The sequence below is a fragment of the Oenanthe melanoleuca genome, chromosome 13 (genome assembly GCF_029582105.1).
Source record: "Oenanthe melanoleuca isolate GR-GAL-2019-014 chromosome 13, OMel1.0, whole genome shotgun sequence".
Classification (NCBI taxonomy): Eukaryota; Metazoa; Chordata; class Aves; order Passeriformes; family Muscicapidae; genus Oenanthe; species Oenanthe melanoleuca.
The window spans coordinates 12256746-12281705 of record NC_079347.1 but is presented as its reverse complement, the minus strand read 5'-3'; the positions used below and the strand labels follow the sequence as shown (position 1 = coordinate 12281705).

The window sequence follows — 24960 nt, the reverse complement described above, 5'->3', positions numbered from 1 at the left end:
TAGGGGGGAGCAGGAGTTGGCCCTTAAATTAAAAACTTCCCTCTTTACCATGTTTGTGCGGATTGGAGACGTGCTGGGCATGCTGAGATTCAGGGCTTGGGAAAAGGAGCCCAGCAAACAGAAATATCTCCCAGACCTTGTTGAGATGACATCTGTCAGTGGAGATCGGGGGCTCATTAGCTATTTTAAAATAGGGAACTGAGTTTTAAAATAGATGCTTAAACAGCTGCTCAGGTGAGAAGGAAATGTGGGGGAGCTGCTACTCCCTTGAAGTGTGTGGGGGATTATCCCAGGGCAGTGGCCAAAGCTGTGGGGGAAAGGTGGGTGCTGCCAGTGGGGGAAATGTAACAGGCTGGGAAGGGACCCCAGAACTTGCAGGATCAGACCCAAAGCTCCCTACAGCATTTACAGGAGCTTTGCATCTCTTGTGTGTTCTCTTTGTGACCTGTGGCACTGTGTGTGCATCCTGCAGAAACACTGGTGAAGCATCATGGTGCTGGGGCTGCTCATGGGAGCGGGGTTGCTGCAGGGAATGTGTTTTTCCAAGGGACTTGGGCACGGAGCAGAGGCTGGTGGAGACTCTGCTGGTCCCACAGCAGCAGCATCTGCTGCTCTGCAGCTGCCGACCCCGCTTCTGAAATAAACTTTTGTGTACGCTCCCCTTCCTCCCCCAGGGAAAACAGAGAAAGAAATGAAACTTTAATGAGTCTGAACACATCAAAAGGGAAGTTGTAAAGGGGGCTGTTGAGTTGATTTAATCCTTGGGAAAAAAAAAAAAAAAAAGCAACCAAAAAAAAGAGAAGGGGAAAAAAAAGCCTGTGTGTGAAATATCTTTTTTTAGTTGTCTTTGATAGCTAACCGCAGTCTGGCCTCACCAGTGCTCTGCTTCCCAGCTGAGGGCTCGTGCCGGGGCTGCTTCCAGCTGAAAAGTGATAGCTTGGCACTGCCTGGGCTGGCAGTGCCCATGTAGGGCTGGGAGTGCTGCTTCCCAGCAGTGGGGTTGGCATCCCAGACTTCACAGCCAGCGCTTTCTGGGGTGCAGGACAGGCTGGAAATGCCTCTCTGCTTGTCTCCAAGCCCTTTGATTTGGGGGTCCTGGAGCAGCTCTGCTGCATGTTTTTGTACATGTCTGTTCCTAGAGTGACTCCTGGAGCAGATCATTCCCTCCCAGGTGCCCATCCCACTCTGTCCTGCTCTGGCACCCCCATCACTACAATGATATGGGTGGTGTCCCCCCTTTGGTTTTTGGAGGGAACATCCTGGTGCTGCCCACTCACCATGAGTGTGAAGTTTCACTTCCAGTGTCAGGTTATCCTCTGAAGAATTTCCTAATTCTTGGGATTATTTTTCTTGTTTGATTATTCTCAGAATTGGCACTTTTCCATAATCCTCAATGAATTACCTCCTGAAATAGTTCCAACTGGTTTTTTTTTTCAGTACTTCAACATTGTTTTGAGTTCAAGCCTTGCTCTACAAAGAGTTTGTTTTATTTTTAAAGCATCAGATATTATAAAGAACTTTTTCCCTGGGAGGGTGGTGTGGTGCTGGCACAGGTTGCCCAGAGAAGCTGTGGCTGCATCTCTGAAAGAATGGCCAGCCCAGACAAAGCTTTGAGCAACCTGGGGTAGTGGAAGGTGTCCCTACCCATGGCAGGGATTGGAGCTGGATGACCCCTTTAAGATCCTTTGCAATGCAAACCAGTCAGTAATTCTGAAATCTGACCCATTCTCTATGACCTCTCAGAGATACTCATTGCTGATCCATCACTCACAGCTAATCCCAGGTGGATTTCTGCAGCCCCTCTAGTTTGTCATGCCCTCTTCATCCCAGGCTGTTCCTGGGCTGCTTGGAGGTTGTGCTGCTTGCCCACAGCTTCAGCTTCCTCTTCTTTCCTCTTCTGTTGCTCTGCCTTGCACTGTGTCTCAATTGCATCTCTCTTTGCTGGCTGGACAGCAGGCATGGCCTGGAGGGCTTTGTCCTTGGATAGATGCCTGTTTGGGATATTTTGCCTTCCCCAATGTGATGGGAGTGAAATGAAGAGCTCATTTTACAGCAGTGTTAATGGTTGCACCTGGTTTGTAGCCATGATGCACATTCCAGAGGGACAGGCAGTGACACTGCCAGATTTTTTTTTTAATCAGGACAACATGCACGCCAGAAGGCAGAGGTGGTGTGCTTCTGCTGAGCAACTCTGCCTCCCAAAGGAGTGCCACATCCCTGCCCTCAGGGTTTTCCCTTGGACCACTGATGTGAGAATGGGAGGTGGAAAGGGCAGTGTTGGGCTGCCAGGGGCAGTGCAGACTGCAGTCGTTTTGATATCTCTAGGGTTAGACAGCTCCTTGCATCTTGCCCTGTTTTGGAGAAATGTCAAATGTTTTTTTCACAAGAGATGACTTTATTTCACGTGCCTTAAGAAAGGAGCCTTAAAAAGCCTTACAAATCCATTTACCTCCCCTGTTTAATTGCTTTAACTCACCCCAGTCTCCATCCCAGGAACAGGCACCTTGATGGTCCTGCTTGAGCTGCTGGTTTTGCACCCCACCCTGTGGCTGCTGCCCCATGGCCTTGGCATTGCTTTCCTCCCTTGCTTCCAAACTTTCTTTTTCCCTACTCAAAAATTTAATCTAAACCAACCATCCTCTCTGTGCTGGGTGTGGACAATCCAAATTCCTTTAATCTGCTGAAAAAAGTCCCAGCATTGATGTTTTTTGTAGGCTGGAAATGTGGAGCCCAGCAGCTGATGCTCTCCTCACTGTCAGCTCTCCTTCCCCCATCTCAGAGGTGTAACAGAGCATCCTGCCCTTAGGGAGGGATTCCTGTGCTAATCCAGTCCTGATGTTGTCACTTCTGACAGCCACTTCCATGTGAAATTCCTAGAGGGAGGTGGGGGGGCTGGAGAGAAGACATTAGATCCCCGGGAGCTGGCGAGCAGACGAGCACTGCCTGCAAAATAATAGCCAGCCCATCGTGGTGATGCTCAGGAGTTGGTTCCTGGGCTGTGCCATCAGCAGCCAGTGGATTGTGCCATGGGGTGAGCAGGAGCCACTTCCCTCTCCAGAGAAGGATTTCATCTGAAAGGTGCCATGCACCAGACACTGCTGCTCTTTTCATCTCGTGCCTGGCTGCTTGAAAACCTGCTCTCCCTGCCTGCACCCTGCCTCTAGGTTTTGTGCCTCTAAAGCTGAAAATTAGATTTTTAAAACATTTTGTCTTACTGGAGCTGTAAAATGTCAAAAGCTGGGGGTGAGGCAGAAGGCAAGAGCTGTGTTTTAAGGAATGCTTTCCCCAGAAAGCAGCTGTCTCAAAATGCCTCCACTGAGAGCCACCTTAAACTCGAGGGTCCTTTCTAGGTTAGCACAAATTGCAGTGCAGTTGTGAGGAAAGCAGGGAGGGAAGAGTTGCAGCATATCTTGGCTTATTATCCCAGGAGGATGCTGCTGGCAGCCTCCTGATGCCACGGTCATCAGAGGCAGCACAGAGATCAGCTGTTTCCTCTCCACCATCACTTCTGGCTCATGGCTATTCAGAAGAGTTTTATTTTGTATGGCGACACGCCTGAGAATTGCCCGGAGCTTGAGGGGCTCCTGTGTGGAGAAAAAAAACACTTCCAGTCAGATGGGAGCTGTCAGAGCAGTGAGTAGTCAAGGCAGCTTTCCTTTCCAAAGGCAGGCTGGCATCCCCTGCCCATGTGTCTCCTGCTCATGCACCTGTGATGTGAGTGCTGGTGACACTGCATCCCAGGAGTGCATCCCAGGAGTATTCCACCTCTGCTAGAGCCCAGAGTGGAAGGATCTCCAGTCAGAGCTGAGCCTTACAGCCCCTGTGTGAGCTCTGCAGTTATTTTACAGTTGTGTAAACAGAGGCACAGAAATTTCCAGCATGAGGAGAGCCAGATCCAAGGTCTCAGTCTGATGTGGGATGCAGTTAGTTGTTGGATGCAAAGTTGGCTCATCTCAGTACAGCTTCAGGATTAAACAAGGTAAAGTAAAGGTAAAAGTTATCAGACATTTGGGAGCATCAGGGCTTTGGGTACCTCTCCTGTTGTAAATGGCAAGATGTTTCAGATGAGCTTTGTATTCCCTGAGTCACACCATAATAAACGCCAAAGGATATGGACTTTGCTGGTTGATATGGGTGCTCCTAGGAGGCTGTGAAGCCATTTTTGAGCAGTGGATGTGCCAGGTCCTGACCTGGACTTGTCTCTTCCTACTGGTGGTGATGCTGGCAGCATGTTGAGCTTGCACAGCAGAGCATCACTTTGTAAAGCAGCAGCAGCTACGTAGGATTTTATGCACCTGTGCAGGTTTTATTTCCTCCTTTATTTAATGATTTAATGTTCTTGGCATGTAGCTCCTTCCCCAGGCTGACAGGGATCCAAGCAGGATCTCAAGGTGGCTCTTGGATCTCGCATTAAGCCACATTAGTATGTGCTGTAGATTCTGTTTCCTGTGAATTTGCACACAGCAGGAGGACGAGCAGGAAGGCTGCTTCTTGCTGGCAGGCTTCCCAGATATTCTTGGCATTGCAGATCTATACTTGCATCATTGCTGTGGCCCTGTTTTAACAGAAAACAGAAAGTGCTGTGGTAACAGGAAGGCACAACCTCGGCAGTACCAGCTCAGCAATGGCGGCACCAGCGCGAACGCCGTGGGTTCGGTGGCTGTGTCCCTGTCCCTGTCCTGACCCTGTCCTGTCCTCCTCCCTCTTCCCTTCCCTAGGTCAGGCAGCTTCCTGCTGTGCTCGTGGGAACCCGTCCAGCTGGTGCAGGGCTGGCTGGGTGGTGGTGGTGTGGCGCTTCCAGTGTTCATCTCCTCCGAGCTGTGCTGTTCTTCACTGGACTCCCGTAAGGACATGCCCTCATGTCTCCAGCAGCTCTTTCCCAGGGTCTGTAGCTGCTGGCAGGTGGTGCTTTTGTGATGCCAGTGTCATTGGAAGAGGAGGCACACGGAGCTGCTGTCTGTGGGAAGCAGTGCTGGAGATGAGGCGGGGAGAAGAATGAACTGGTGCACCAGTAGTGGGTGTAGGACTGGGACACATCCCTGCCCCCATCTTGCAGTGAAAAGACACTGCAGCTCCTCCTCACGGGGCTGGGTGCTGCGATTCCAGCCGAGGGAGAAGTCCTGCAGGAGCAGTGTGTGCTGCAGTGTGGAGCCTGAGGAGGGCTGGCCAGGCTGGCCTGGCAGCAGGGTGGCACGGTGCACATGTCCCTGGGCGTCACCTGTCCCCGTCCCGGGGAGGGCTGGCCGGCAGCCAGGCTGTGTCCTTGTGGCTCCTGGGGCTGTGTTCTCAGTGTACTCCATGAACCAGCACACTTTGTTCTGAGTGCTCAGCTCGGACTTCCCTTCCTGGGTTCGGCGGTGCAGGCTGGCTGTTGACTCATCAGCTGTTCCCTTGGGCTTTGCTGCAGAAGGGGCAGGCAGGATTCTGCAGCAGTTTGAGTAGCTTTTGGAGCAGAGCTGGTTTTTTTTTAACATAATCCTTTTTTTTTCCCCTGGGTTTTTTTTTCCCTTCCCTCCAGCTAATCATGAAAAATGTGTGAGTTTGGAGCTTGCAGATGGCATGCTGGCGATTTTACAAAGGGCTATTTCTTGGATTGGTTATCCCCATTCTGTGGCTGCCTGCCCTTAAATATGCATGGGTTCTGGTATGCTCCAGAAATACATGTACACTTCCCTCAGAGAGTGTGCTCTGATCAAAAGAAATGAAAATACCAATTGCCCTAGGCCTAAAGGTTTTGATCACAAGTCCTGGGCCATGTGTAGGGAGACAAAGGCTCCTGGCCCTGCCCATTCCTGGGAACCCCCACAGTGACAAGTGGCTGTGGTGAGGATGGACTGGCCAGTGGCACTGATCCAGGAATGCAAAATAATCCCAGTGATGTAACATCAGTGAGTTTTGTCTCCAGCTCTGCCACTGGGGAAGGGAGGCTTCCAGTCAGAGCTGCTCAGGCAACCCTTGTCCCTGCAGGCAGTGGGGAGGGATGGGCTGTGCCCAGGGTGGTCTGTCCTGCCAGTTTAGGTTTAGGATGTGGTGAATCACACCTAGGACAGCAGAGGGCCTGGGCTGTGCAGAGGGTGGTACTGGTGCTGCAGAGGGTGGTACTGGTGCTGCTGAAGGTGGTGCTGGTGCTGCAGAGGGTGGTACTGGTGCTGCAGAGGGTGATACTGGTGCTGCAGAGGGGGATACTGGTGCTGCAGAGGGTGATACTGGTGCTGCAGAGGGTGGTACTGGTGCTGCTGAAGGTGGTACTGGTGCTGCAGAGGGTGGTACTGGTGCTGCTGAAGGTGGTACTGGTGCTGCTGGAGGTGGTACTGGTGCTGCTGAAGGTGGTGCTGGTGCTGCAGAGGGTGGTACTGGTGCTGCAGAGGGTGGTACTGGTGCTGCTGAAGGTGGTACTGGTGCTGCTGGAGGTGGTGCTGGTGCTGCTGAAGGTGGTGCTGGTGCTGATGAAGGTGGTACTGGTGCTGCAGAGGGTGGTGCTGGTGCTGCAGAGGGTGGTACTGGTGCTGCAGATGGTGGTACTGGTGCTGCAGAGGGTGGTACTGGTGCTGCAGAGGGTGGTACTGGTGCTGCAGAGGGTGGTACTGGTGCTGCAGAGGGTGGTACTGGTGCTGCTGAAGGTGGTACTGGTGCTGCAGAGGGTGGTACTGGTGCTGCAGAGGGTGGTACTGGTGCTGCTGAAGGTGGTACTGGTGCTGCTGGAGGTGGTGCTGGTGCTGCTGAAGGTGGTGCTGGTGCTGATGAAGGTGGTACTGGTGCTGCAGAGGGTGGTGCTGGTGCTGCAGAGGGTGGTACTGGTGCTGCAGATGGTGGTACTGGTGCTGCAGAGGGTGGTACTGGTGCTGCTGAAGGTGGTACTGGTGCTGCAGAGGGTGGTATTGGTGCTGCAGAGGGTGGTACTGGTGCTGCAGAGGGTTGTTGGCTCGTGCCCAGTGCCTGTGAGTGCTTTGCAAAGGAGTAAGTGTGATTTACTCTGCCTGTTACTTGTCATCATTTCTGGTTTACTCTCTGCTTGACAAGTTCTTGTGTGGGCTTTCAGCAAGTCCTCACCTTTATTAGTTTGCCATGGGAAACGTGTTAATCCAGTCTGTTCTTACCTCATTCTGAGCCTCTTGGACTTTTATTTTGAATGTTTGCTAATCCTCCCAGTGGATGCCTGTGGTTTATACTGGATCAAGCACACAGAAAGTCAAGTGTACTTCAGCAGCAAATGTATAGAAGGAGTGAGCTTGATTTCCTGCTGCTGTGTAACAAGGTTTAAAGCTCCTGGGACCGACTCTGGTTTGGTACAGCCTTGGGAGCCTCCACATCCCACTCCATTGCCTCTGCCCACCCTCCAGAACCACGGATTTAGTGTGTAGCCAGGCAAACCCCAGCAGCTCTGATTGCTGGGCTTGCAACCACAGCACTAATGAAATCACTTCTCAGTGATTTAGTGCACCTTGGGTCCCCTTTGAACAATGCAAGGGACTATTACTTTTAGTGCTCCCCAGTGTGATGGGAGGAGGGATAGCCAGCAGCAGGAACAGCTGCTCAGCTCTTGGTGCTGCTGTGGGTAATAGTGTTGATTTTAGATTAAGTATTGCTGGTAAGTGAGCTGCTATGTTGCCAGGACTTTGGGGAGGTGGAGGAGATCTGGTAGGTGGTTTCTCTCAGTGCACTTGAAGAAGATCTGGGAAATCTGATCTAGTTGAAGGTGTCCCTGCTCGTGGCATGGGGCTTGGATTAGGTGACCTTTAAAAGTCCCTTCCAGTTCTGGGGTTTCACAGAGTGCACCCAAACAAGCGTGGCTGCCTGTGGATGGTGGAAGAGGCCAACAGATCCCTCCCTGTTTTCTGGGATGGGCTGTGTGCTGCTTCAAGGGACTCAGTGTCAGAGCTGTCCTCATGGGTTTCAGTGTTCAGCTTTAGTTCAAAGATCCAGAGCACATTACAAGAGTCCGGGTGCTGCCTTTTCAAATTCCTCAAAGCTTTGCTTTCACTGGGCTGGGTTTCTTTAAGGAGATCTGTGTGAAGACACCCTGCTGGTGGATGGGAGTTGTCATCTTGTGCCCAAATCTGTATTTTGAGCTTTCCCATGCTCAGCTTTGTGAGTAACAAGGTCAGGGGTATTTGCCCAGTTTTTGATCTGCTGTGGCTCGTGCTCAGATCATGGCAGGTGCAGAGCTGCCACCGTTGATCATGTCTTCTGTTTCTGGTCTCCATCAGTAGTTGGATACAAAGGCAAATGGAGCTGTTTGCATTACTGAAGTAATTATGGAAGCATTATCTGGCTGGGATAATTAATTCCAGATGCTTTAATGTTAGTAGCTTGGCTTAAGTTACATAAAGAAGCAACATTTTTTTTTACTTTTTTATATCCAGAAAACATACAATCAAGTGTCTCTGGCTTCTCTAGTACCAATTCCAAGACATATATTGCTTGAATGGAAATGATCAGACTACTGGCAGCCTGCAGGCTTGATTTGGAGAAGGTTGCTGTGTGACAGGGTCCCTGAAGGGTCACCAGGTGTGTCAGTGATGGTCTGTGAGAAGGGGGAGAGCAGCACCTATGGGTGCTGGGGCTGCCTCTGCCCTGCTTGCCTTCAACACTGCTGTTAGAGCTGAATGGCACAGAGAGAAAAGGGGGAAAAGAATATGGAGAAGATCCTTGCACAGCATGAGAAATTATGTGTGTGTTTTGCTCTCAGCCCAGACGCTGTTTTTTGTCTAGTCAACCAGAAAAACATCTGCGTTTTGTTTTTCCAATCAAGCCACCAGCAAACCACTGCCCAGCCATTGCTGTGTCCCTGCAGTGGTGGTTCTCCTCTCACAGAAGCTGTGCAGATGAGCCCAGCTGTGCTGTGGTGCTCTTCTCTGCCTTGGGAAAGCAGACACTGCTCTGCACCTGAATTCTTCTGTACCAGCTCCCAATTCCCATCTACATCAGAATGATTCTCTGGGCACTGAATCAGAGTTAAGACTTAAATAATTCATTTGTTGAGCTAAATCTCAGTGAGATTTAGGCTGGAATATAAACGTGAGAAAAACAGGGACATCAGCACTGGTCTTCCTCTAGTCTGCTGGGTATCAGGCTTTTTATCTGGTGATAAACAGCTCAGAAATGGAATTGGAAAAGCTGTCTGGGTTTTACAAGATGGCTGTTTAGTGCCTCCTGTGCACTTCTTTTCCTCTTTTTTATCACATCAAAGAAGAGTGAATCACTTTCTCCTTAGAGGATTATGTTACTCCAGGGGCCTGGAAGGACCCACTGTGATTGCAGGCTGTTACAAAGGGAGATTTCAGATGGGGAGGGAACAAGTAAGCATTTTTCTTAGTGCACCTGTTTATTGTAATTGGGAGCTTCAGCTGCATTTTTGTAAAACTTCCAGAAGCTGCCTATGTAAATCCTAAACTGCCAGCAGCTCGGGAGGGGCCACCCTATCCCATCCTTAACATTCTGAGCAGGAATGGCATTGTCACAGGGGGATTTCCAAGCCCAGAGAGAGAGCCCTTGAGTGGTCCCAGAGCCAAAGGAGTTTGATGTGCCAGCAGCTGCAAGGCTGTGCTGAGGCTGTGCCCTGCAGAGCTGTGCTGCTCACGGGTCAGATGCTCCCGGTGACTGGGGGTGCTTTAAAAGCTGAGAATGAAAATTTGTGATAGTCAGTGGGTAGCACTAAGTGTCAGAAGTGGCAGCTGAAGGGATGGTGGGTGTAGCTGTGTCCCGGGCTGGTCCATGCCTGGCACAGCACAACAGTGTCCCTGGGACACAGTGGGGTCCCTGGCACACACCAGAGTCCCTGCCGTGCTGTGTCCCTGCCATGCTGTGGTCCCTGCCGTGTGTCCCTGCCATGCTGTGGTCCCTGCCATGCTGTGTCCCTGCCATGCTGTGTCCCTGCCATGCTGTGGTCCCTGTGGTGCCGTGTCCCTGCCGTGCTGTGTCCCTGCCATGCCGTGTGTCCCTGCCATGCCGTGTGTCCCTGCCATGCCGTGTGTCCCTGCCATGCCGTGTCCCTGCCATGCCGTGTGTCCCTGCCGTGTGTCCCTGCCATGCTGTGTCCCTGCCATGCTGTGTCCCTGCCATGCCGTGTCCCTGCCATGCCGTGTGTCCCTGCCATGCCGTGTCCCTGCCATGCTGTGGTCCCTGCTGTGTGTCCCTGCCATGCTGTGTCCCTGCCGTGTGTCCCTGCCATGCTGTGTCCCTGCCATGCTGTGTCCCTGCCATGCCGTGTCCCTGCCATGCCGTGTGTCCCTGCCATGCCGTGTCCCTGCCATGCTGTGGTCCCTGCCATGCCGTGTGTCCCTGCCATGCCGTGTCCCTGCCATGCTGTGGTCCCTGCCATGCTGTGGTCCCTGCCATGCCGTGTCCCTGCCATGCTGTGTCCCTGCCATGCTGTGGTCCCTGCCGTGCTGTGTCCCTGCCATGCCGTGTCCCTGCCATGCTGTGGTCCCTGCCGCGTGTCCCTGCCGCATCCAGCGCAGCAGGGATGGCAGTGCAGCCTGCACAGCCACCCAGGCATTACGTCACCTGGAGCTGCACTCACTGGCTGCTGTGCTGCGAGGGCAGGATGCTGCTGCAACCAGCATTAACCCCTTCCTGGACATCCTCAGTGCCACTTGGGTGCACAAAGGGGCCTCCACGGAGCTGAGCATCAGCCACTGATGTCTCTGCAGTCAGGGCTGTGTTTTGGGCACGGCTGCTCCTGTTACTGTTATGGGTCCAAATTCAGCTGCTCTGTTCTCTGAGTGCAGAAGTAAAAGCTGAAGGGATCTTCATGGCTGGACTGTGAATGTAACTGCCTGTGTAGGTTTTTGGGAGAAGCACTTAAAGGAGGTTTTAGGTTATGGCAAAGGACAGTGCCAGCCCAGCCACCCACTGTGCCCATCCACGGCAGTGAGGACAGACTGCACAGTGGCACTGAGCTGCTTGCTCAAGCATGGATGTACAAGGGAAGAGTAGATGTTAAGTTCCCTCTGTCAACCTTTTTTGCTTGTTACAGCCCCTGCCATGAAGATAGCCTACAGATGATGCAAAATGGGTGGCAGACTGGGCCATCAGCCATCACAGGTTTCCCTTCCCAGACCCACAGATTCCCCTTCTCATTGCTGCTCTGTTGATGTATATATGATGAATTTTTGTGGATTTTCAGAAGCTGTTGCCAAATCTTGGAGGGGTTTTGGCTCCAGCAGCCAATAAGGAAATGCTGCAAATTGTTTATTTTCTGCACAGACTGGTCCCATCAGTGCCATCTCATTCTGCTCAGGTTCTTGTTTGCTTTAACATAAAAGGGTTTGGTGACAGTGACCTGTTGAGATACTCTGTGCCACCTCTCTCCTCCCTCTCTGGGACCAGCTGCTCCCTCCCCTCTCTTCTCCATCCACGGGAGGATGTGTTAACAGACTCTGGTTAGCCCAAGACCTGGATCCTAAAAACACTTTCAGGCTCATCCAGCTGGTCAGACCAGCTTGCTTGCAGGTCTGAACATCAGGCCAGTTAATTTAAAACCTAAACATGTGTTCTCTTCTTGAGGTTCCCTTTCCTCTTTGAACCCAGCTTTGGGAGTATAGTTTCTGGCTCATGGTTTTATAGCCTTTACTAGAAGCCATAAAAATACAAGAAGTAGGAGTAACATGGTCAGTAAATCTGGATGTGAGTATGCTGAGGGTCAGAAACCCTTGTGTGTGGGTTGTGGCTCATTACTGTGACCATCCACCACTATCTCCAACCCCATCCTTCACCCTTATACTCCCAGGAACTTTTTCTCGCTTAAATTCTGCTCTGCTGTTGAGAGGCAATAACATCTATAAAATCTGTTAGCTTAAGTTCATAAGAAAATGGGACATCGGTCTAAATGACCTACTAGATACTATTTTAATAAACAGAAAGTGAAAATCATCCCTTTAAATTGCCCTCTTAAAGCTGTTGTGTGCCACAGAATTCCCCCATAAGCAGTAGTAACAGTGTCAGCATCCACTGAAGGTGTCTGGCAGAGATACCTTTCCACTGACTTTCCAAAGCTGACTTATTTATGGACATTGGACAAGACTAATTTAGGCTGGAATGGAGGTGAAGAAAAGATGACTGATTAAAGCCTTCGTTGTAATAAAATTAAGTATTTTTAGATGAGAAATACTATGTAGGTTTAATTATTTCTATCTGATATATTAAAAGGGAGTATATAGAAAAAAAAGGTTTCTCCCTTCAGCCAAGTGAAGCATTCAGTTTACAGAGATGATTAACCATGGGAATTCACTGAGTATATTTTATTACTGTGTAATCTTCTCCAGGGATAGATGTGATCCTCAAGAGTTTTGGGGTCCACTTACTCCTTTTCCTCAAGTGCCCTTGAGAGCCACTTTCAGACTAATGGCCTCAGGTTTGTTGTGAATTTCAGGCTGATCCAAATTTTCAGCCCTTTGTTTAAATGAGCCTTTGACTGATACAGAATTTTTTAAAAACACTGTGTCTCTGACTGGCTGGATATATGAAAGGAGTAAATGCTCCTCCTGTGTAATTGAGTTTCTGTGAGTGGTCTGGAGGATTTGCCTCTGTGATTCTTTGCTGTGATGGTGCAGGGAGTTTGGGTGGGTTGGTTTTGTGTGCAGACTCCTCATCACCCAGCCTGGGTATTTGTTTGCCCACTGAGCAGCTATTTGGAAACGTGGTTTCCCAACGGATTAAGACTTGTCTCTGCACAAAAGGGGAGCCCTGATGACATTCCCAGCTCTTGGAGCCCATCAGGAGATGGACAGACACTGGTGAGGGCAGCCTCTGTGCTTTGTTCCCTTTTTCTTGCTGTGTCTCTGCTGCAGTGTTTGGACAGCACAAAGCTTTGGGCTCCAGCTTCTTGAAGCTGTTGGAGGTGAGGAAGGGTGCCCAGCTTGGTCTGTTTTCTGTATTGCTTTGAGGCAGGGCATGGTCTTTCCCAAAGGATTGCTCTCCTGTCTTAAGCTGTAGGATCTCTTCCTTCCAAAGTTCCTCCAAGGCTAAGGCACTGTCACTGCAGTCACTGATCTTTATATCTCAGCACCAAGAAGCCCTTTGCAGGTCGTTAGCATGAATCAGGAGGGAGTGGGCTGCTTTTTAGGAATCTGATATTATTCACCAAAGCAAATCTAGGAATCAGTGGGAGACTGTGCACCTCCAGGCATTGCATCCTGCTTGGGATCCTCAGCATCTGGCAGCTCCAGCTCCCCTCGGGGTGGGAGGATGTTCATGGGAACAGGCACAGGCTCTCTTAGGGTTTGCTGAATTGTTTGCAAGCCATAAAACCCTTGTGTTTAGCTGAGATGCTTAACTGCTGCAGATGAGTCAGGGAGCTGATCTGGACCAAGCTTCCAGCAGGTCTTCATAGGGTTATGCAAGCTTCTCACTGTATAAAAAATAATTTAGCAGCTGTTTCAGTTTCTTAATTTCTGACCTTCTGTGTTTGCTGATACTTGAAGTGGTGAGAAAATGGCACAAGCATGTCCCAGAATCCCCAAGTCTGAATTAACTCCAAGGGATCCCAGCCCATGCTGTCAGATCAGCATGGGGTTATGGGGGGGAAACTTCAAAAGTAAAGTTTAGTGGTCCTCTTAAGATGATACTTTTCATATTAATACTTATTCCATGTGGAAAAGTGACTGCTAGGTGCTGCAGCACCTGATCATCCCTCCTTGATCCCTGTGTTCCCAGATGGGGAGAGGCACCTGCCATCACTGCACTGGCACTTTTCAAACCTTTTAACAGAGTGCTGGTGAGCTTGTTAGATGTTTATATCTTCATTACCCTGATCTTCATCATCAGTGATGTGGTGAGAGGCAAAATGTCACTCTTTAAGTGCCAGTTCCCATTAAACCAAAGCAAACTGTATTTAATTACAGTGTCAGAAAAAGCTGGACGTTGGGTGCTGCTGGAGCTGCTGTCATCAGTGAGCCCCCAGGCTCCCTGTGATCTCTGCATCCCCAGGGATTGTGCAGAGCCAGGGCCTGAGAGTCTAAACATGAATCCAGGTTTTGGTGGGGGGTGCACTGGGCAGGTGGGTATATGACTCAAGGGGAGAGTCACTTTTCTCCTGCCTCTGAGCATCAGGTTCAGCAAAACTTCTCCATAAGATACCTGCAGAAAGGGGGTGGAGGCTGTGTGGCCAGGTGGGAGTGGAGGAGCCCAGGCTCAGGCAGGAGCTGTGCCCCACACATGCTCTTGGTGGGCAGTGTGTGAGATAACCCCGTGGGATTGCTGCAGTCACACCAGCATCCTTATCACACCCAGTGCATTTCAGTGCTGTCAGTACAGCAAGTGACCTGCTCAGGATCCTCCTGTGGTATGTACACAGAGCATAAATCTTTGCAGTTTTGTGCCAGGGTAAAAATAGCAGCTCTTTGCTCCTGCCATGCCGAGCGCCGGGCTGGCTCGCTGTCAGAGCATCACCTGTTGCAGGGGCTGTTGGCTGAGCAGCTTGTGTAACTCAGCTTAATGAAGGCTTATGGCCCTGACCTCCTGCCTGCTCAGGCAGCTCTCCCAACCACAGTGTTCATTGCAGGTGGAGGGCTGGTTTTTTCTCTGCTGTAACAAGGCTGTGCCCAGCCTGTCTGATCCCACCCCAAGGTTCTGTTTCTGTGCAGGGATGACCTTGGACTTGGGTTCATGGGAAGGAGAGGTTTGGTCTGACATGAACCAATGCATGTTGCACCAGCAGCTCCTGCTTTATCTTTTTGTTAATAGCATCTTCCAGTGGCTAAAGGGGCTACAAGAAAGGCTGGACAGGGACTTTTTAGATGGGTGTGTAGTGACTAGACAGGGGAGAATAGCTTTGAACTGGCAGAGGGCAGATTTAGATTAGATATTAGCAAGAAATTCTTCCCTGTGAGAGTGGTGAGGCCCTGGCACAGACTGCCCAGAGAAGCTGTTGACTGCTCCATCCCTGGACATGTCCAAGCTGGATGGGGCTTGGAGCAACCTGGAATAGTGGAAGTTGTCCCTGCCCATGGCAGGGAGGAGGAACTGGATGATCTTCAAGGCTCCCTCCAAACCCTTCTATTCTGTGGTTCTCTGATTTTAGGCATCTTTAGATGCCAGTCCTGAAGCTGTGACTGGAGCATGCCTAGTTTCAGTGTTAATTACTGCTGTCTGCATTAGACACGTCAGTGAATCCCCAAGTCCTGTCCTAGATTCCTGTGAGATTATTTTAAAGTGTGGGGACTAGAGCTGCCCTTTCATGTGGCTCTTTTTAGTTCTTGAACTTAAATTTGGAGATTGGGACACAGGACATTGGGTCACATCTTTATTTGCAATTTACTGGTAGGGAAAGTAAAGCAGAAGAGATAATAAGAACCCATTTCTTGACGTTTTCCCTCTGAGCCATAAATTGTTGCTTCTCCTGCTGGTGGCTCTGGAAGTACCTCCAGTGTTTGTGACCACAGAGGACAGTAATTAAACTACATGTCTGGGTCTGTAGAAACTTCAGGTTCATTTTCCTGCCCTGCCATGGATTTCCTTCCTGAGCTTGCTCAAGGCAGGTAGGATCTCATTCCCAAGGACAGCTGGGCTCGAGTGCCTCTCCTTGGCACATGCAGATCTTGGAGCATCTGGTACCACAGTTCATCTGGTTATGTGATGGACACCATGGCTTTGCCCCAGACACATGACAGAGCACAAGGCACTCGATGCTCTGACATGAGCTTACACAGCAGGACAGAAGGCTGATGAAATGATCTGGGGATCATTGCCTTCCTGGTGGGCACTGGTGCAAGAGCAGGGCTGGGTCCTCCAGCTTTGCATGGGGAGAAGCTGTTTGGAGGGGGCTGAGGTGCTGCAGCGAGTTCATGTTTGGTTGCTGTTTCTTTGCAGCATCTTTCTGGCAAAAGTCAAGTGCCTTTGGATTTCAGGGGAAGAATATCTGTGCAAATACTTCAGCAAGCTCCAGTTCCCAACTTCGCCAAGATCTGTCAGCTGGCACCACAGCCTGCTTCTCATTTCCAGCTTGTCCTCTGCTTGCATGTCATTAGGCATGACACTGCTGACATGTGCATGGCAAGTATCATGCATATTGCTGCAGAGTTGCCAAGGAAAAGCAGAAGAGCTGACAGCCAGTGCCTGGTCGTTCTCTGTCAGCAGATGAGGCAGCTCCTCTCCCCATCCCTGTGGTTGTGATTAGAGAGCATTCAGAACAAATCTCACAGGATACCATGGGATGTTCTCCAATACCAAGTGTGCCAAAGTGCTGCCCAGCACGGTGTGGCTGTGGCACTGCAGTGTACAGCACACTGGAACTGTCCGTGGAGGAGTTAATGGCTGGGGGACTTGGATCATCTCCTTTGCACCTCATTTTTCTCATGTAAAGATTTAATTTCTGTAGATGAATGGGAACACACTTGCTGGAGCTGCTCTGCTGGGGCTGTCAGTGCCAGCCTATGAGCTGACTTCAGGTGCATTGGCTTTGCTTTCCTTCACAGAGTCGTGTACCCAGTGTGGTCTCACCCTCCATGGCAAGAAAGAGTGTTTTTCTGAGTTGTAGCTCTTCCTCAGCCTCCCCTTCTTTTCTTCCAGGATCATCCCCCAGCTGGAGAGCTCACTCTCCCAGGTTTCACCGAGCAGCCTGCCTGGCTCTGAGATCTCAGAAGCTACAAGGACTTACTTGCAAGGAATGAGCCGCTATGACCTGGACGAGCTCGATGCCTGCTGGTTGGAACTGGTTAACATGGAGCTTAAGGAGATGGGTGAGTGTTGCTCTTTTTGTTTGTTTTTGTTTTTTCTTTCTGGCCTGGGTGTCCCACAGTGGATGTTCAGCATGTGGAACTAAAGGCCTTGAAGAAGAATTGTCAGAAATGCTGGTCCTGATTGTTTCCTGTTCCAGGCATCTCTAAATACCACAGCATAACATTGCCCTCATCACTGCTGTTATATCACTGCACATTCTTCAAAACCTTTAGTGGATTTTGGTTGAGTGCAAGTACCTGAGCTTGGAATTTGACCATTGGCACTAGTGCTTAGCATGGTCTGATGGGCAGATTTGTTGGCAGAGACCCATGGGTGTATAGTCCTGTCAGACAGTGGAGGGATTTTCCAGTCCTTGTTAGGGAGGAGCTGCTGTGGTCTGGCTACTGCTCTGCAGGTAAGAGTAAGCACTCAATAAAGCATTCACCCTGTGAGGTCAGTGAAGGCTCAAGCATGCCTGCATGAAGGGTTAGTCTCGGGTGGCAAAGGCCTTTCAAGAGTGGGAAAAAGGATTTTATCAGGTGCTTGAGCAGATGGGATAGTGCACTGCAGAGCAGGAGGGTTGTGCTGAGAGCCAGCATCATTCTGACCTCACTGTGCCTTCCCTGTATCCCCTGCTACATTTCCCTTGCCATCTCCACAGCTGCATGGCCATCAGAACTGTCTCTAGGCTCCAGAGAAGGGTTGTTTCTATTTCCACTACCCCTTGTGTGTGTTTCATAAGCCTCTACAAATGAAGTGGGCAGAGCTCCTGTGGAGCTCCTGTGATGGAAGGTTGAGATAACTGGAAGCTCCCTGCCCCAGGCCAGACAGGAGCTGGCTGCTGGCTGTCCCCATGTCACCTTTGGGCTGGCATGTGCCAAACCTGCAGGTGCTGGGGTGGAGTGGTGCCTTCTCCAGCAGCACTGCCTTGGGAGTGAGTTGGGTTTAGGAGGGGCACTTGGGCTTCATCCCAGCCATACCCCTGCTCTGTGCAGGCATGTGAGTGGGCTGGAACCTCAGCATCCCAGGTCAGGAGACAGGCAGTGCTTTGCTGCTGACCCTCAGCCATTCTGAGCAAGCTGTGGTTTGTTCCCTCCATCTCATCATTTATCAGCCAGTCACCTTTTCCAAGGAGTGTCCTTAGGAGACATTTGTCCAGGGCTCAGCTGGATGAAACCATAGAATCTGAGGAAGCCCTTGAGCCTTCCTGCCATCACCAGCTCTAGATGGTGATAAGGACCAAGGTGATCTCAGCAGTGGCAGTGCAGAGAGCACCCCTGCCCATCCCCTGCTTCTCCAGCCTGTCCTGTCACTGAGGGAGCACTGGCGTTACTGGCTGAGCCTTAAATATGCTGGGGAGAGACTGCCTTTGAAAACCAGTGTTTGGCATGTGAAATCCACCGTGGACACAGCTTCAGCCCAATAGATTCTGGTATTTTGCCCCCTCCCCCAGTCCTCCCAACTTCTCTAGCAGTGCAAGTGCTAGTACATTTTTTCCAGTGACTTGGAAAGGATGTGGCTTTGATTAATACCCCATCCCTGATGCTGCAGGGAGCTGGGGGTTTGGCAGGTGAGCAGGGAGATGGGAGCTGATGCTCCTGGCTGCAGGACTGTGGTCACATCATCCATGGCATGGATGGCATGGAGGTCATCAGGCTTCTTTGAGGGGATGCATCTTCCTGCCAGTGGAGGTGATGGGTTTGGGTGCTCATACAGGAAAGCTGTTGTAGCAGATCTGTTGCTGCTTAGCTTAGGCTTGTCCAGAACAGGGGCTTAGCTCCCTCTGCTTCCCAGATGGGAAATCCAGGGTGGGATTTGGGTGCCCTTCAGCACCCAGGGCTGATTGCTGCTGGCTGGGTTGGTCCCAAGGCAGTCCATAAATAGCACTTTCTCCCGGAAGCCCTTGACATTAATGACACTGTTAATGACTCGCTGAGATTTCCAAACCTGCTTTGCTAATCTCCAAGATCATTAACATGACTTAACTAGAGAACAGCAGCCTCTCCTCCCATTCAGAGGAGTCAGGAGTTATCTCCCAGTATTAATTTAGGAGGCAGGCAGAAGTTTAAATTCCTCATGGGTGTTTGGCTGAACTGTTGTTACTGGGCTGTGCAGGGGCACAATATGTCATTCCCAAAATATTTAATGACAGAGAAGGATCCTGATCTCTGACTGGCTCCTGAGGATGTTCAGGGAGGAGAGCTGGAAAACACCTATGAGATCATCCAGCTCGCCTTTCGTGGGTCCACACAGCACACAGCACATGCCTCTTCCAGTCCTTTTTAGGTCACCCCAGGGATGGAATTTTATCACCAAGATCAGATAAACCTCCAGATAGCTCCAGCTCTCTGCATTCTGCCTGCTGACTCCTCTCCCAGTTAAGTGGAATTACTCCAGAAAACAAAGGTTTTACTTGAAAAGCAATAGTTTTAAACGTGAAACAGCTTTAAATAGTTTTAAACCCCCCAGTAAGATGCCTCAGTAGCTGTTGCTGTACTCAATGGAAATGTGCTGTTTAAAGCACCTTTGTGTGCTACAGATGAAGTCAGTATTTAGGCATGCCTAAGTGTTTTATTTGTTGCTGCTGCAATATGAGATTGTAAAAAAAGTGGATCTGAAGAAGACTGAATGGAGCCAGATTAATGTCCATGCCACTCCAGGCAGCTCAGGCCTGTCCTTTTAGACAGGAACCATGCCATAAGTCTTCACTTTTATATTAACATTTTATGCTATATTTTGTGATCTCTACTAAATTCAAAGCTATTGTAAGAGTGCAGCTAGAGAGACTTCAAAGACCAAGGCTGAAAGATCCTTTTGCAGTGATCAGCACTTCATAAACACACAGAAAATCCTCAAGAAATTGCTAAAATTGTTGTCGGAATCAATTCTGCTGAAGGCAGAGAGTCAAAGTTTCTAAGTATTCCCTTGACTTAATCCATATGGTGTATTCTGCTCACATATGCCCACCACAGCTTCTATCTTGGGAGCTGGAGGTGTTCCTGGTATTTTATGGCAGGAACATGCAAAGGTCACATGGATTGTTTTTGAAGCTCTGGGGGGAATTCATCGCTGCATACTTGAGATCTGTCTGTGCACTAATGAGATGATACCTCCCTTGGCAGAGGTGAGATTGGTCAAGTAGATGTGAAATAAGCTGGAGTCAGTGGAGCACCCCGGGCAAGATGTGCTCAGTGGAGCAGAGGCTGCTGTCAGTTCTGCTTCCCTCTCTGGCAGTCCTGGGTGTCACACTCTGAGCTGCTCCCATCCCACTGTGTATCCTTCTGGGCTTCTGGGAGCCCCTTTCTCACCCTGAGGCAGCAAGCTGGCACTCCCCAGGCAGAGCCTGTTTCCCAGCAGCTGCCACCCACCACCATGTGTCCATGTCCCACTGTGCAGAGCTGCCCCATGACAGAATCCTAGAATGGTGTGGTTTGGAAGGGACCTTAAAGCTCATCCCATTCCAAGCCCCTTGCCATGGGCAGGGACAATTTCCACTATCCCAGGTTTCTCCAAGCCCCATCCAACCTGGCCTTGAGCACTGCCAGGGATGGGGCAGCCACAGCTTCTCTGGGTAGCCTGTGCCAGGGCCTCACCACCCTCACAGGGAAGAATTTATTCCTAAAATCCAATCTCACCCTGCCCTCTGTCAGTTTGAAGCCATTCCCTCTAAAACAAAGCCTTGGAGCTGAGCTTATTTAGCTCTTCACAGATATAAATAATCAATGTATAAATGAATGTATTAATTGTTTGTATGTGGTGTATTAATACATAGATTAGCAGGATTGGAGATCAGTGGGAGAGTCTTAAGGCATTTTTCCTCCACATTGTCAGCACAATCAGGTTTTACATCAAGTGACTGTTTTGCTGTTTCCATAAACTCCTGGTAGTAATTGTGGAAGCTTCCAGCAATACTCCAGTTTTGCTGCTGATGGGGTGAGGAGGCTTTCATCTGGAGGGCTCTGGGACAGCCCTGTCAGAGCCAAGCATCGCTGCAGAGAGGCAGCAGCTTCTAAAGTGGCTTCTGAAACATTTTGTCATCATCTTAAATTTGAGCAATAATTGATGTCGGTGGGTGGCAGAAAGGGTGATAATTGGTCCATGTAAATCTTTTAAGTGCATTAGCAGGCTGTGTTTGTAACAAAATGTCTGGAGGTTTCACTGTGGATGCTCAGTATGTGTGCTGGTCACGCTTTACATGCAGGATCTGTTTGTAAATAGCATTGATAAAAGATTAATGCACAATTGCTGCATCTTCCAAGGGCTGGGTGTCTGCAGGTGGTGGGCTGGAGGTGGCTGTGAGAGTCCCAGGTAATCTGGTGTGGTGTTCAGGTGGTTGGCTGTCATCCCCTGATGTCCCTGAAGGATGCCCAGGGGGGCAGTCAGCCTGGGGCAGGGTGGCTGTGTCCCCACAAGTGCCAAAGCAGGCAGGTTTGAAGTTGCTTGCCCTGGGCAAGCTGGAGGGCCAGTGAGCTGGAAGGAGATGTCTGGAATCTGTAGTCCCTGTGTCATGTGTGAACACCCCATCCCATCAGGGACCTGTCATTCTTTCACCTCAGGTTTTCTAACATAGTCAGAGACAAGCCTACATCATCTCACTATTGCTTCCCTTTTTCATTATAATTGTAAAAAGCATTAATTTTGCTTATGTTTATATATATGTATTTCCTGAAAAGTAGACTCCCAGGTTTATAGTCTGTGAATCAGCAAATGGCACAGCCTGCAGTCCTGATAGCTGTTTGTTCATGAGCTGTTTCTATCTCCAGGTATTCTCCACAGGGGGAAAGGATTTATTGTTTCAGTAAATTGATATTAGTGGAGCACAGTTCAGTTAGAAATAGGTCTTTATTTTGTGAAAGGTGGCTCTCCAGCTATTTTTTTTCCTCCTCTTGTGCAGTGAGTTGGCTCACACCACGAGAAGGAGTAGCTGAGAATTCATTTAGCAGAAGAATATTGCTCCTTCATGCCACATAAATTACGATATTACAGGAATAATTGTGACGGAGGGCGGCGTTGTGTAAAGGAATGTGCCCGGTGCTTCTCCCAGGCTGTGCTGCAGTGCCAGCCCAGTAATCCCAGTTCCTTTGGCACAGAGGGTTAAAGTGCTGTGTTTCAGATGCTGGATGGCCAGTTGTAAGGGCTGAGTTATGTCAAGCTGGGCTGGCCCCTTGGGAGCCCTGTGAGGTGATGGGGATGCTGGGGCTGCAGGGATCATGGCACACCCTGACACAGACACACAAGGAAAACTTTTTTGTTTGGACCAAAGTTCCTTCATGTTTTGTTTCCATGAATCAGATTTGGAGACCTCCTATAGTGCATCATCATCTGTTGCTTCTCCATTTCTGAGGCATGTCACATATTCTAGTGCTTCCTTTAGCTGGGAAGGTGCTACCCTGCAGCATCCTGTGTAAAGAGGGAAGAGTTTTTCTCATGTGAGGTGCCATGGGAGGCACATTCCCTGGATCACAGCCCTTCCCATTGTGGGGCAATACTGGGGTGTCCCAGGGAGGATGGGTGGCCACATCAAAACCCATCATTGTTAATGCTCTCAGTGTTAATGGAGAAGGGAAGGATGTGGTGGCCTTCTGGAAGGGTGATGGGCATATCCCTGCTGTGTCAGTGTTTTGAACATGGCTCCAGATACCTGGGGATTATATTGGCGCAGGATTGAAGCCTCACCTCTCCTGTGTCCCTCCAGACTGAAACTCTGAAGAAGTTTATGGCTGTCACTGCTGTCTTCTGTGGAGGCTCAGAAAAGCTTTATTATTTTGCCTAAGACCTTGGCACACCTTAACCAGGTGAAAATACTGTTCTCTTGGTCAGCAGGTAGAGTCCACTGACCTGGTGCTGGTCCCAAATGTGGACATCCCTGGATTTGTTCATTGTAGCCAAGATCAGTTGTCTGCATCTTAACTTTCCTTCTCTAGGGACAATAATAGTGTCAATTGTGCACATACACAAGGGAGTTTTGGCGGAGAATTTTTTTGTTTGCTGTTTAGCTGGCCGTGATCAATAAAGAGAGAGTTTTTGCCGCCAAAAAGATGACAAATTTATGAATGGAGTTTAGTAGCACAAACTTGATGTGATACAGAAGGAGATAAATGGAGCACAAACGGAAAAAGCACTTCACCCCCAGGCCCCACTGTTTAGTGTTTCATAAACGATTAATCGCTTCATCCCCATCAAGGGCAATTGTCGATTCAATCAGCTCCGAGGTATTCGGGATGGCGCTTGGCAAAGGCATTGCTGATGTAATGACACCTAAATGGGGTGTGAGAGTGCCTGAGTGTGTGTGTGTGTGTGTGTGTGTGTGTGTGTGTGTGTGTGTGTGTGAGGGATGGATCCACGCTCCCCATGCAGTGCTGTAACAGCTGCGTGGCACAGAGCTGGTAAGGGAACCCCGCCGAGGTGCTGCTCTCCTTTGGGCTCTGGCCTGCCTCTGGCACAGGAGTTTTGGAATCAACATGAACTTTCTGAACTTTTTTGTGAGCTTTCTTCCCAGGGTTAAGCAGGTGATCGTGGAAAATTCAGGAGGTGGGATGGGTGCTGCTCCTTTGCACTCCTTCCAGGAGGTGAAGTGGAACGGTGGCAATGCCAGCATGACCCTGACCCTGGGCAAGGTCGGGTTCATGATTCCTGTGGAAAACCCCCTCCCTTTCCTTCCTCATGCTGCCTGCAGCTGCCAGCTCTCTGCTTGCCCTCTCCCATGAGCACAGGGTGGCTCTGGAAAGTGTGTGGAGAAAAGGCACTGGGAGCACCTTGATGATCATTTTGCTTTCCAGAAGAGTGGAGCTCAAACTGTTGGGACGAATGGAGTAACTCCAGACTGGCACTCTGGTGCCCAGGCTCACAGTCACAGATGGGGAGTTGAAACCCTGACCAGGAGGAGAACATTTTTGCTGGACTGGTTTGGTACTCACATAAAGTCATGTTGAGGAGGTGCAGCTCAGGTGGTGTGTTTGTAAAGGGACTCCTTTAAGGCAAAAATAATGTCTGGCTTTCTTTGTAACATGTGGGCAGCGATAGGACAAGGGGGAATGCCTTTGAGTTGCAAGAGGATTGATTTTTAGATTACATATTGGGAAGAAATTTTTCCCTGTGAGGGAGGTGAGGCCCTGGCACAGGTTACCCAGAGAAGCTGTGGCTGCCCTGGGAGTGTTCAGGGGAGCACTTGGACAGGGCTTTGGGCAACCTGGGATAGTGGAAGTTGTCCCTGCCCATGGAGGGGATTTGGAATGAGAAAATCTTTAAGTCTCCTTCCAGTCCAAACCATTCCATGTTTCCACGACATCCAGCTGGAACTATACCAAGAGCAAGATGGTGGCTCCATCCCAGCCCTGGTGCTCAGAACTCGCTGTGCTGCTGCAGGATGTTTCCCACTGCAGAGCTCCAGAGGCGGCAGGCAGCCTGTGCCAGCCTGGGGCTGAGATCCCGCGCCCCTCGCGGAGCTTCTCCGGAATCCAGCAGGTACCAGCAGGTTCCTTGGCATGCTGCAGCAGCAGCTCCAGCTCTTGAAAGGGCTGTGATAGGGAGCAGTGTTGTCTGTTTTAGATGGTATCTCAGACTCAACATAGACATGTAAAATGCCAGGCTGGATGTTTGCAGGGACTTGTCAAGCCAAGGGAAACCGTGCCAGTGAAACATTGGGGAAGAGCTTAAAAAGGCAGACAATGGTGTGTTTGCACGCCGAGCTCGCCTACATGGTGCTTCCCCCTTGACAGAGTTTTTTTGGTTGATAAGTGGCTATGGGGAGAAAGATGCAGCCTCTGCCAGCCCCATCCAGCAGAGGTGCTGGGACCCCTGCAACCCAACCCTGGGGTTCAGCCCAGAATAGGGACATCACACTGTAGTTTGAGAGATGACCAGGATGCCAGATTTTTCACTGAACATTTAATTAGTAACTGCTGCTTATGGGTTCTTCCTCAAGCCTTTTTTCTCCATCCCTGCTCATAAATAAGGTATTTTCTTCCAGTGCTTTGCATCAAGGAGGGTGGACAGCAGTTTGGCTGTCAGTCAGGCTCCTCCACTGTCTGACCTATTGTGGGTATTTCACACTTACGAACTACAAAGTTTAATTGTTTTATATTGCATCCTGCTGGTACTTCTGTTGTCCCTGTGCCTTCTGTGATGAAATAGTGCTCATTGGGAGTGTGATGGGGGCTTACCTCTGCCTCTAACCCGTCACTGAGAACCTCACTCCTGCTCCTGACAGATTTTTTTCCTTGCCTGGAGTGACCTCACGTTGCATTTGTCATACAAGGATTTTTGTGTGCAGGTGGGAGGCAGCACTTCTGGGGCCAGCCT

The 24960-nt window shown here is 50.1% G+C and overlaps 1 protein-coding gene across 2 annotated transcripts in view; it reads left to right on the top strand.

The window, feature by feature from the left end:
• JADE2 (jade family PHD finger 2) overlaps nt 1-24960 on the top strand; it is a 72726-nt gene that overhangs the window by 20616 nt on the left and 27150 nt on the right. For both annotated transcript variants that reach the window (XM_056502206.1, XM_056502207.1), the window contains exon 5: nt 16510-16679. In XM_056502206.1, coding sequence (XP_056358181.1) covers nt 16510-16679 — 170 coding nt within the window. The remainder of the gene's footprint in view (nt 1-16509; nt 16680-24960) is intronic.